The 12,351-nt window shown below is 41.6% G+C and overlaps 1 protein-coding gene across 2 annotated transcripts; it reads left to right on the top strand.

The window, feature by feature from the left end:
• The first annotated feature begins 1,689 nt into the window (after nucleotides 1-1,689).
• Nucleotides 1,690-10,223, top strand: gmeb2 (glucocorticoid modulatory element binding protein 2). 2 transcript variants are annotated; one of them, XM_026154405.2, is made up of 10 exons: nucleotides 1,690-1,928; nucleotides 2,367-2,529; nucleotides 3,015-3,094; nucleotides 3,310-3,434; nucleotides 3,509-3,612; nucleotides 6,151-6,308; nucleotides 7,642-7,710; nucleotides 7,807-7,944; nucleotides 8,047-8,169; nucleotides 8,293-10,223. In XM_026154405.2, the coding sequence occupies exons 2-10, from the start codon at nucleotides 2,387-2,389 to the stop codon at nucleotides 8,913-8,915; spliced, it is 1,563 nt and encodes a 520-aa protein (XP_026010190.2). In that variant the 5' UTR covers nucleotides 1,690-1,928; nucleotides 2,367-2,386; the 3' UTR covers nucleotides 8,916-10,223. The 2 variants fall into 2 exon arrangements, with proteins under 2 accessions (XP_026010190.2, XP_080150556.1); XM_080294430.1 differs by lacking the exon at nucleotides 2,367-2,529 and having other exon boundaries at nucleotides 1,796-1,928.
• Nucleotides 10,224-12,351: the final 2,128 nt, after the last annotated feature.

The following is a 12,351-nucleotide window of genomic DNA, read 5'->3' as shown; positions in this document are numbered from 1 at the left end:
GGTTGGCCTGAATCCAGTGATGGTCTTCATGCCCCTCCACACCTCTCTCATGCTGTTCTGCTGGAGTTTCCACTCCAGCTTCCTCCTGTAATTGTCCTTAGCCTCTCTGATCTTGTCCTTTAGTAACACCTGGATCTTCCTCACCTCCTCTTTGTTGCCCCCTCTGAAAGATTATTAAGATTTGATTTCCACAATAATTAATTAACACAATAAACACACCTTTTAACCTTTAGTGTATTTTAAAACTTTTTAAAAAACTATTAACCTGGATTTTTAATGTGTCTGCCCTCAAAATACTTGGGGGCAGTTTCTCCTCTTTAAATGTGCTCTGTACATAAAATAGACTTGACAGTCAACACAATATATTTATATATTCCTTATGTGGTGAGAGCAGGAAGGTAGTTCCTGGAGGATGATGGAATTGATACCATCTAATAGAAAACCTCTGGGACTTTATTTTTGGTCTATCCAACACCACCAGGTTACACCTCAGACTGTTTTGGAGCTCAGTGATTTCCTGGTCCATATGTGGGAGGAGACTCCAGGACTCCATTGGTTGTCTCAATAGGACCATGCCCTGATGTTGTTAGACATGCTTACAAACCTCGTTGTTTGCCTATTGTTGTTTGTTATCAACATTATCCTAGCCTAATGATAATAAGCCCCAAATCTGCTAAGTCTTTGGTGATTGATGCACTTGCATGTTTTCAGGAACAAATTAATTTCATTTATGTTTGCTGATAACACCCATAAATGTCTTGTTTAATCTCTTACTTTAGAAAATTCTGAAACTTCTGTGCTGCTATGGCTGCTAGTGTGTGCTGCCAATTTCTATTGCAAGGCTCTGTGATCTGGCTTTGTTGCAAAATAAATAAATACATTTTAGAAAAGTAATAATCCTTTTGTTCTCATGCTTATAGCATTTAACTGTTTCCTTCTTATTATTAGCAAGAACAATTAGCTGTACAAAAACTTATAGAAACTTAGTAAATATAGAAACATGTAAAAAGTCTTGATAGCTTTCTTATTTTTTAATTGTAATGCTCCTAAGAGAGAACCTTGGGAATGGAGCAATCACTGAACAGAAAATACAACACACACGCGCGCACACACGCACGCATAGGATAGGACTGCAAAGGAAGCCACAAAGAGTCTTTCAGCTGATCTCGCCAAACAGACTCTGTTAGGACAAGGATGAAGGGCATAACAAGACAAGGAATATAGGAAAGGTGGTGAGAGCACTGAAAGGAAGATATGAAGGGACAGTGCTTTTACAAAATTCAAAGGAAAACAGAGAAACGAGAAGCACAAGAAAGAACAGCAGAGAGGAGACAGTCATATCTGGACTTAGACTTGGACACACTGGTTTAAACAGAAAAATATCACACAGGAAAATGTGTCTGCAGTGGAGAACCATAGAACATGTTTTATTGCAATGCTGAAAATATGAGGGTATGCATAGACAACTGATCCAAAAACTGAAATGAAACTGGACCTTATTGATTTATTTATAAAGAACTGAAGACGTGAAAACTATCAGGCTATATTTCATTTTTAAGACAGCCTAATTTGTTAGGTAGCTTCTGTTTTTTGTATTTTGTGGCATTTCAGCCTCCACACCAATGGAGGGCAGTAATGTACCATCTGGGAGCGCCAACCACCAAGAAAAATAACAAAGGAAGAAGAACTATACAGAAAACTATTCATGCTAGCTGGGTACGAGCAGGAAATCTTAATTGTATTTGTTTTCAAATTTAGGCTTCAAAAATAGAGCGACAGTTTTCTGTATGAAGACGAAAGGAGACGGATATCATCAGCTTTATATTTTGACAGTAATTTACTGGAATAGGTTCAGATTTACTAGATAGCATCCTTTCTGTCGGGACGACACCAACACACCGTTTTCAACATTACGTCCCAAGGCCAAGGTAAGCTTATTCAGCTCCCTCTATAATACTCTAATCTGCGGGAGCGTCGTTACATCCTGTTCGATCAGGCCAAGAAAGCAAACACGTTCAGTTCATTTCAATATGTTAGTTAGTTTGTTGCAAACAAATTCAAACCCCAACAATTTAATTCCGTCACAAAATAGTGATGTCTCCTGTAGTTTTTCCAGTGTAGACAAAGTACACAGTAGATGCTGTCAGTGTTTACTACAGCTAGCAGCCATTTAGCCCCGTATACAGTTACGGACGCTCTGCAGTCATTCCCAGTATTACTGGAATAATTCTGCACATTCCCACCCTTCTCTGAACTATGGTGTGTTTTTGCTATAGTCAGGAGATCATTTATTCTAATTACTAAATCTTTTACAACATTATACAATCAGTAACATCTGTCCACCCCCTGCTGTCACCTGTCTGTAGGTGAGCTCCTCCGAGTCTTCATGGCTTCATCAGAGGTAAACATGCAGGAAATGAATGAGGTTGTGATCGTCACCTTACCGGAGTCGGGGAGCGAGGACCTCCCCTCTGTGGCAGAGGAGGATAAAGCAGTGCTGGTCACTGCAGAGTTGACCCCTCAGACCGGGTAACACATACTCACTGCACACATGGCCTTGTGGTCAAAATGTAAAATAAATGGGAAGGGGCAAATTTACTGAAAGATATAAGATGAGTAATAGTGAGATAGAAATGCAAAACTGCTATAAAGAGACAAACAGGTCCAAAGATGAGCAAGATGTCGACAAAAACACAAAATAAAAATATGCAAAAGTGCACGCTACAAAGAAATGCAACAAACACAGAAATGTAAAATCACTGAACATGTACAAAAATGGAAAATAAATAAAATAAAATGACTGTCATACAAAGTGAGAGAGATACAACATTAAAAATAAACTCAAACAACTGTAATAGGATGCAGAATAGCTACATAAAGAACAGAAATACTGTAGGTGGACTGCCAACTCCACTTACTTGACAGTCATATATATACAAAATAACATATTGTACATGAAATCACATACAGCAGATGTACTGATATGCAGAAGTTTGCTGTTTTTTCCCCCTCAGGGAGAATGTCCTCACAGTAGCACCAATGGAAGCAGAGGCCATCAGAGCAGATTCACTGGCAAAGGAAGACGCAGTCATTGGTAATTTGAACTGAACTTTTCTTTATTAGCTTCAGCTGGATTAATTTTTCTTGTTTTCCACTTTGTTTGCATAATTTTCTGTAAAGAATAAACTGCCGTGCCATTTTTCACTCTTCTGAATTTTTCAGAAGTAAATAAAAGAACGTGTAAGTGATGGTTTACTTTACAGTTTACTATGTGTCCTTATGAAGATGTTTGCATCTCTGTCTTTGCAGTGAAATTAAGTGAAGAGGTGGATGTGGAAGCTGACGTGTTCTACCCAATCACATGCGGAGACGTCAAAGCCACTCTGATCTGGAAGAAATTCGTCTGCCCTGGGATAAATGTGAAATGTGTCCAGGTACACAGTCGTTTTTAAAGCACTTAGCTTGTCCTAAATCTACACTGACTTGTTTTTCTTTCCTCTCTGATCAGTTCAATGAGCAGCTCATCAGCCCAAAGGAGTTTGTGTGTTTAGCAGGGAAATCCACTCTGAAAGACTGGAAGAGAGCTATCCGACTCAATGGCACCATGCTCAGGTCTGGACTTGTTATTAATAGACAGTAACTGTAGTGGATACAAACCCCACTGTGCAGTATATTTTTCAACACAATGTAATTTGAGAGAATCCAGTATTTAACCTTTTCAGAGTGCTTGTGTGCAGGACTTCTTATAGCTGCCTTCATCAGACTTGATCGTGTTACATTGTGTGTTAGTTTGCGATCTCAAATCAGCCCTTTGTACTGTCGTCACCTCGCTGGGCGGGCGGGTGCCGTGGACACCTAAGTTTGTGAATGCAGTAATTGGAGAAAGCGGCAACGTAGGAGCTTCAAATTGACAGCATAGGTGATTTCACTAAAAATCGTGCACAGGTTTGAATCTCAACACACCCACTGGTCGGACATGTTGACGCTCACATATGAAAGATCTAGCCAGGATCTGGCCTGATGGCTCGATTTTCCCCCGATATTTAAAATCTTTCACACAAGTTAGCCATCATATGATTCCTTCCAGCGTGGGCTGTAATATGATGAGTCTGTCTCAGGTGTAATATGAGAGTATTTAGGTAAAATGAATGGTGCCTGAAATCATGTGGCATCACTGAGCGGCTTAAACTTCCTCTCACTCTCATAACTGGGTTCAACCCATACAAAGGCTAAGTCTCTTTACTCCACCTTTAACATCATCATGTCTTCTGCAAAACTTTGACTTTAATAATAATAATAAAAATAATAATAACAATAGACTTTATTTGAGGGCGCCTTTAAAAAGCCAAGGTCACCTTACAAAGAACAACATTAATAAAAGGAGCAATAGTCATTAAATACATAAAGAAAGTTAAAATTGCAAAACAGAACTTGATAAAAGATAAAAATCAGCACTAACGCGAATGAGCCAGTTTGAACAGATGTGTTTGGAGCTGTGACTTAAATACAGGAAGAGAGTTTATATTTCTAATGGCTGGAGGCTCTGCTCCTCGGAGTGTTGAGACGTGAGGACGGAACAGTAAGATGAATAGCAGATGAGGATCTGAGAGGGCGAGAAACAGTGATGATATGGAGCAGGTCACACAAATAGGAAGGAGCAGATTTATGGATACACTTGTACGTGAGAAGTAAGATTTTAAAGTTTATCCTTCTATGGGCAACCAGTGAAGCTGCTGAAGAACTCGGGTAATATGAGCTCTGGACGGAGTACGAGTTAGAAGTTGGAGTTTATGAAGGGACCTTTTAGGGAGACCAAATGGGAGGGAATTGCAGTAATCAGTACGGGACGTAATAAGACTATGGACAAGGATGGCAGCAGCATGGGTAGGAGGGAAGGGGCGGAGTCGGTTATTATTACGTAAGTGGAAGTATGCAGACAGGGTTATGTAACTAATGTGAGGCTGGAATGAAAGAGTATTATCAAGTATGACACCCAAACTCTTAACCTGAGGGGAGGGAACGGTGGGAGAACGTTCAATGTTAATGGAAAAACTGTGGGATTTGGTTAAGATAGAGGCCGTGCCAATGAGTAAAACTTCAGTTTTATTACTGTTAAGTTTAAGAAAATTGGAGGAGAACCAGGATCTAATCTCGATAAGACAGTTTGAGAGGGAGGTAAGTGGGACGGATGAATTGGGTTTAGAAGAAATGTAGAGCTGGGTGTCATCGACATAACAGGGAAAATGTATATTATATTTTCAGAATATATGTCCAAGAGGGAGCATGTAAATAATGAATAAAAGAGGCCCTAATACTGAACCCTGGGGCACACCAGCAGAAACAGGATAGAGACTTGAAGAGCGTGATTTCAATTGGATAAACTGAGTGCGGTCTGAGAGATACGAGGCTATCCAAGCAAGGGGTGGGGGGTGTATGTGGGGATATTGTGAGAAATGGTATCAAACGCTGTCAAGAAGAATGAGGATATATAGGAGACCAGAATCAGCTGCCATCAGAAGGTCATTGGTAATCCAGAAGACAGGCTTTAACTAACACAGTGGGAAGAGGGTCAAGGTGACAGGTGAAGGATGTAGATTTTTTTAATAAGATTAGATACATCAGTTATGGAGGGAAGAGTAAAGCTTGAAAATAACTGTGAGGAAGACAGTGGGGGAAACAGGAAGTCTACTTCAGAGTCAGAAGCTCCTGCAGAGTTAAGTTGACGGTAGATATCTGAGAATTTACGAGTGAAAAAAGAGACAAGCCGGCTTGTTGTTCCCGACAGCAACCAGTAGAGGGCCTGGTGGTCTCACAGTCTTGGGTGCAATGCATTAAAAAAGAACTTTTTCATTCAAACTAGTAATTTAAAGTGCTTAAATGTACTTTTTTTGTGTGTGTATATTTTCTTCCCTCCCCTGTTTGCATTTAATTTATTCATAAACTTGTAGAGAATCCCACGCTCTCTGGTTATTTATTTATTTATTTATTGTCTATACTTAAACTCTCCCCTAGATATTTTTTTTGGCCTTTGGTTTGCATTGTAACTTATTTTCAACATGTTTTGCGTCACGATGGCACTCTTCTGTCAGACATGATAGACAGTTACAGCAAATTGTGCCTAACAGCCTTTCATCATATTTAATTTCACAGGAAGATCATGGACTCTGGTGAACTGGACTTCTATCACCACACAAAGGTCTGCTCCAACACCTGCCGCAGTACTAAAATAGACCTGGTGGGAACTAAAGTGTCCATCAGCACTGATTCGTCAGACGATGTGATTCCCGCCACGCCTTCATCAGCTGATTGTAAGTCCTTTTACAAAATGATTTGGTGCAAATCAAATACACTACATAAAAAATAATGACTGTGATGAAGCAAAAATAAACACTTTAAACAGTAAAAATTAACAGATTCTATACAATGTAGCTGCCATCGCCAGTGCGTGAATGGGTGGATGACTGGATATGTAAAGCGCTTTGGGGTCCTTAGGGACTAGTAAAGCGCTATATAAATACAGACCATTTACCATTTATACACTATACTGAAAACAAAAATAACTTTGCAGAGTCTTGGAGTGTGTTACATCTCCATGTGCAGGTTTGCAAACATGATGAGGTCAGAATCATGAAGATTAATCAGTAATCTTTTGCATTAGCCTCACTTAATGTAATCCTGCCAACACAGATTTTAGGTTCGGCTCTGGCCCCATGTATGAGTGTGAGCACAGTTTTAAGAGCTTTTTAAATCCTTCATCCAGCAGTATAGTCACAGGCAAACAGAAAACCAATGGCACCATGCTCAGGTCTGGACTAGTTATTAATAGACGGTAACTGTAGTGGATACAAACCCCACTGTGCAGTATATTTTTCAACACAATGTAATTTGAGAGAATCCAGTATTTAACCTTTTCAGAGTGCTTGTGTGCAGGACTTCTTATCAGACTTGATTGTGTTACATTGTGTGTTAGTTTGCGATCTCAAATCAGCCCTTTGTACTGTCGTCACCTCGCTGGGCGGGCGGGTGCCGTGGACACCTAAGTTTGTGAATGCAGTAATTGGAGAAAGAGGCAACGTAGGAGCTTCAAATTGACGGCATAGGTGATTTCACTAAAAATCGTGCACAGGTTTGAATCCCAACACACCCACTGGTTGGACATGTTGACGCTTACATATGAAAGATCTAGCCAGGATCTGGCCTGATGGCTCGATTTTCCCTCGATATTTAAAATCTTTCACACAAGTTAGCCATCATATGATTCCTTCCAGCGTGGGCTGTAATATGATGAGTCTGTCTCAGGTGTAATATGAGAGTATTTAGCTCGATGCTTTGGCCCCATGTACGAGTGTGAGCACAGTTTTAAGAGCTTTTTAAAACCTTCATCCAGCAGTATAGTCACAGGCAAACAGAAAACCTGACTTGTTATTTCCAAGCTAGTTTTAGTGAAGACTGGGAAAACATGTTACCTGTGAAAAATCCCATTTGGCAGTAATTCAGTCACAGTGTGAGTGACTTTGCATCCAGGAGTACGTCATTGTTATAAATAAATATAAAGTGAAGCCACGCGCAGCACAGATGAGTGGAGCTTCTGAACCAGCACCACAGTCTGCACTGCAACCACGTGTGCCGTCTCTGTTGTAGTGAATGGAGCTGCAGCATCATTTCCAGAGGTGATGGAGGAAGCTTCAGGCTGGGTCACAGCCATCGGAGGTGATCAACAACCTACATACACACAGACACCATCAAGTGGAGTCACCTGACTCAGAGAGGTAATCATGTTACTGATGTGTGTGTTTGTGTGCACAGAGGACTCCATCGCGTTCTGGCGTGCGGTGAAGGAGGCAGGGCTGCTGGAAGAGGTGGTAGAGGACTTCCAGAATGAGCTGCAGGAGGTGCTGAAGGGGCTGCAGGAGAGAGTGTGTGACCCACCGCTGCAGGTCAAAGGTTAGAAACACACACAGGTGTGGGTCGGTTAGTCACCTGCCACAGACGACTAATAAAAATACTGATCGTGAAATGACGCAGCGTGACTGCTCTGTTTCTCAGATGCTGTTTTACTCAACAACATAGTGCAGAACTTTGGAATGCTGGACCTTGTGAAAAAGGTTCTGGCAAGTCACAAGAGCCAGATGGACCGTTACAGAGAGCAGTACACTCGCAGCTTAGCCGGTCAGTGCAGAATCCTAAGTGGTCTTCCTTGTGCTTGTGATTTGTGTAACTTTGTAGAAATGACTGCATTCTGCATGAAGGAGTAACAGCAATCTTGTGGTACTTCACCGTCTCCCCCTGTAGCCCTGGAGCAGCAGTGTGACGAGCACAGGAAGCGAGCCAAGGAGCTGAAGAGCAAATCACAGCACCTCAACAACGTCCTGATGACCCTCACGCCGGTGCCTGCGCCTCCCGGGCCCAAGCGTCCCCGGCTGACGCGTGCTGTCTCCGGTCCTGCCGCAGTCAATGCTGCACCCACCCAGATCACCCTGCCTCTTAGCCAGCTGACCAGCCTCCCACTGGGGAAGGTGCTGACTGTGGCAGGAGCCCAGCCCAGCACCAATGTTGGCGCGTACACCCTCCTGACCTCCTCGCTCTGTGGGTCAGAGCTTTCAGCTGATGGCTCTAACTTGACAGTTTTGTCCACTGCTGCCGGTCAGGAAGGGGCAGCTGGGGCCAGCAGCCAAGCAGCCTCCGGGGCCTTCGTTAAGTTGGTGGGACCTCAGTTCCAGCTGGTGACGCTGCAGGGTCTGGCCACCACACAGGGCGCCGCTGTCCAACAGCAGGTTGGCACCATCAGTGTTGTCGACGCCTTGGCAGCCACTGCCGACGATTCCGAGGAGGCAAACCAGCTAGATGATGATGATAAAGGTCAGCCAGAGCAGGTTAAAGAGGAAGACGGGGACCAGCAGGACCAGCAGCAGTGAAATACAGCCTGGCTGTTTGCTCCCTCGTCTGGCTTCTGATTGGCTTCAGTTTGGAGTGGACTGAAGGTGGAGGTGAAGGCCTATGAACCCTTTTCCACACCATTTCATGCATTTCAAGACATCCATAGATCTCCATTAGAAACTGAACAGGTGTTGTGACTGTATATTTCATCCGTAATAAAATATGTATCACGTCTGTCTGTTTATTCCACACAGGAAGATTGTTTAGTTTGATAATAAATGCTTGTTTTTTTTAAAGAAAAGTTCAGGACTTGAGGATTTTTGTAAAACGTATTTTTATAAAAAAGAGTGAAGGGATTTTTGAATTGTCCCGACCTTGGACGACTGTTTGCTGTGATGTTACTGGCTTCATAGATTCTAAATTCACTTGGATTATAAAACACTGTTAATGTACTGGGTCTTATATCGTTCTTTTCTATTCTACTTGAACACTCAAAGCACTTTGTACAACATGCTTTATGCTTTTCTGTCTAACATCCATCCTCTGACACATGCATCCGATAGCATGTTGGGATTTAGCTCCACCAACCTTCCAGTAGATGACCTGCTCCACCTCCTGTTCTTGGGATGCTTTGACCACTGGGTGTGGTCAGGAGAACACTTTAAAATGGGGGTAAAAAAACATTTATGTGAAGCTTAACCAGTACATGACTTATGCTGGCTGGAGTATGTATCATGAACTCAGCATTAACATGTAAATTACAAAAACTTTGTGTCATTTATACTTCACATTGAAGAAAGCAAATGTACAGGTATTTAATTGATCGTTACTCTTGTTGCGTTAAAGTTTTGTGACCCTACTTTGCATTAAAAGCTTTATTCTCCCCCAGAACATGAAGTTTATGAGTAAATCCTTCAGCTTTATAAGCAAAGCAGCAGATTGCAGCAGTCATTCCAAACTTAGACATGAGCCCCAGTCATCGGATGGTTGGTGGAAGAACTCTTAACTAGAAGAGATCTGCAGCAGGTTCTTTAGTTTTTGCATTTGCACACTTACATATTTCAAGTCATAGAACAAATGTTAATATTAGAAAATAGTCTTCTGTTATGAGAAAAAAGTAATTGCACTGTAAACCCAAGAACTGGTTGTGTTACCCTTGACAGAGCAATCAACTGATGACTGGCACTGAGTCATTCACATTACTGTGGAGCAACATTGGTCTGTTTTTCTTTGCAGAATTGTTCTAATTCATCCACACTGAAGGGTTTCTTTCATGAATCACTTGTTTAAGGTCATGCAATTTATTCACTTTCCCTCTGGGGTTAATAAAGTTTCTCTGATTCTGATGCAAGTTTGAGTTTTGAATAAAGAAGTGTAAAACTTTTGGGGTTTTTTTGGCATTCAGAGGTGGACGTGCTGCATAACACAAATGTGCTCGAGCTCCAGGGTACAAACTGATGGCTGGACTTTTTCTGATCAAGAGCAGAATTCACTGTTATCAGTTACAGAAAGTCATCCAGGTGCTGAAGCAGCAAAGTGACTCCAGACTATCACACTACCAGTACCATGTTTGACCGGTTAGTATAATATAATGGGACTCAAACCTTCTCATCAGTGCACAGGATATTTTCCCTAAAGTCTTGGATCATCAGGATGCTCTTTGGCCAACCGTGATTTTCATCGTGGAACTCTCCAGTCTCTTTCGTTCTGTTGGATCATGAACTCTGACCTCCACTGGGCCAAGTGATACCTGCAGTTCTTTAGATGTTGTTCTGGCTTGTTTTATAACCTCCCAGATGATTCGTCTATGCACTCAGAGTAATTTTGGTAGAACAGCCACTCCTGGGAAGTTTCACCACTGTTCCAAGTTTTCTCCATCTGTGAGATTGGTGAACCACAAATGAATCTCACTAAAGTTTGCTGGAGCTCCAAATCCTTAGAAATGGCTTTGTGATGCTTTCCAGGATGGCATATGTCAATTACTTTGTCCATCCAATCACCTATCAGAGTCACACGAGGGCTAAAACCTTTCCCAGCTACCACAGGATGAGAAGCAGGTTATCTTTGTCTAGTCTTTGTTTGATCATTTGTCTGCGTATCTTTTTACATGGGCAGCAGGTGGCCCGGTGGGTCGCACTGTTGCCTCACAGTAAAAAGATCCTGAGTGTGACTCCACCTTTCTCCCCCTGTTCTCTCCGGGCACTCTGGCTTCCTCCCACAGTCCAAAGACATGCAGTCAGTGGGGTTCGGTTAGTTCCTCTCAGGAAAAAAGTTTTTGAACCTCTTGATCAGCTGGGCCCTTTTTCTGTGGATTTTTCCTGTACCTTTGTGGGTTTCCTACAGGCACTCCTGGCTTCATCCCACAGCTGTTTAGTTCAACTTGTCATTGTAAATTAGCCATGTACATGAGAATTATACAGTGAAGGAGATATGCTAAAGCTGGTAGTGTAAATTGTTCAGTAAGAATAGAAAAATGCCAAACGAGTCTATTTCTTTGCTTAGGCTGCTGCCCCCGCGACCCGGCCCCGGACAAAGCGGATGAGGATGGATGGATGGAGTCTATTTCTATTTTTTTCTTCTGCTGTTTTTCTTTATAATAAGAAAAGGAATTAAAAAAAATCTGCATATTCTCCTGTGGTGCTAATTCATACACATTCATTCATCGTGAATGACGCCTTTATTATTAAAGTGCTTTAATTCCTGTTCTGGGGGGAGACTTCTGACGCTTGCCCACACCGTGGCGCAACAGCATCCTGTTTTAATGACTTCACAGATTCATCAGTTTTCTGTCTCAGGATCAAATTCTTGGCATCTGCGGTGCTGTTATATTCATCCTGTAAAACTGTTTATCTATATTTTGGAAAACTTGGGAAAATGTGTAACAACAACAACAACAACAACAACAACAACAACAATAACCTAATATAATAATAAATATTCAGGTTGTGTAAAATTTAGTTGGCATTTAGATTCTGTAAAGTGTCAAAGTTAAAATGACATGCATGATACAGCAACCGATCAGAAACGTTCAATTTATGGAATATGAAGCGTACCATTGCCTCGACCTGATTGCTCCTAGATGTCCTATCCTGACCATACAAATGAAATGTTCTCCACAATGGTTTTATTCCAAATCACTTTAAGCTTTGAGCTGGCCTTGATTTTTGGTGTCGTTAGAAGTAAACAGAATTATTTTCATTGTTTGTTAATATTAATTATATATATTGTTTTTAAAATTAACGTAAGTATCTATTATGTCAAGTATTGTTTTGAATAATAAAACGGGAACATTGACACAAACCCTACATCGTTTTACTGGGAAATTCAAAATTGGGACAACAACAAGCAGCCTGAGAGTGCAAACAGCGGCCGCAACAAGAGAAACAACAACGTAAAATTGTTAAATCGCTCTCAAAGCGAACACCGCGCCATATCGTCCTGTGTGCAAAAAATCAAATACATTTAAAAAGAGGG

This window comes from Astatotilapia calliptera, chromosome 20 (genome assembly GCF_964374335.1).
Source record: "Astatotilapia calliptera chromosome 20, fAstCal68.1, whole genome shotgun sequence".
Classification (NCBI taxonomy): Eukaryota; Metazoa; Chordata; class Actinopteri; order Cichliformes; family Cichlidae; genus Astatotilapia; species Astatotilapia calliptera.
Note: the sequence above shows the minus strand (reverse complement) of the source record. Positions and strands in the feature narration are given on the sequence as shown.

Bases quoted from the DNA above. Each gene is read 5' to 3' on its own strand.
- gmeb2 (XM_026154405.2), top strand. From the start codon at position 2,387: ATGGCTTCATCAGAGGTAAACATGCAGGAAATGAATGAGGTTGTGATC. The intron at 7,945-8,046 runs GTTAGAAACACA...TCTGTTTCTCAG, and splicing joins CCCACCGCTGCAGGTCAAAG to ATGCTGTTTTACTCAACAAC. The intron at 8,170-8,292 runs GTCAGTGCAGAA...CTCCCCCTGTAG, and splicing joins GTACACTCGCAGCTTAGCCG to CCCTGGAGCAGCAGTGTGAC.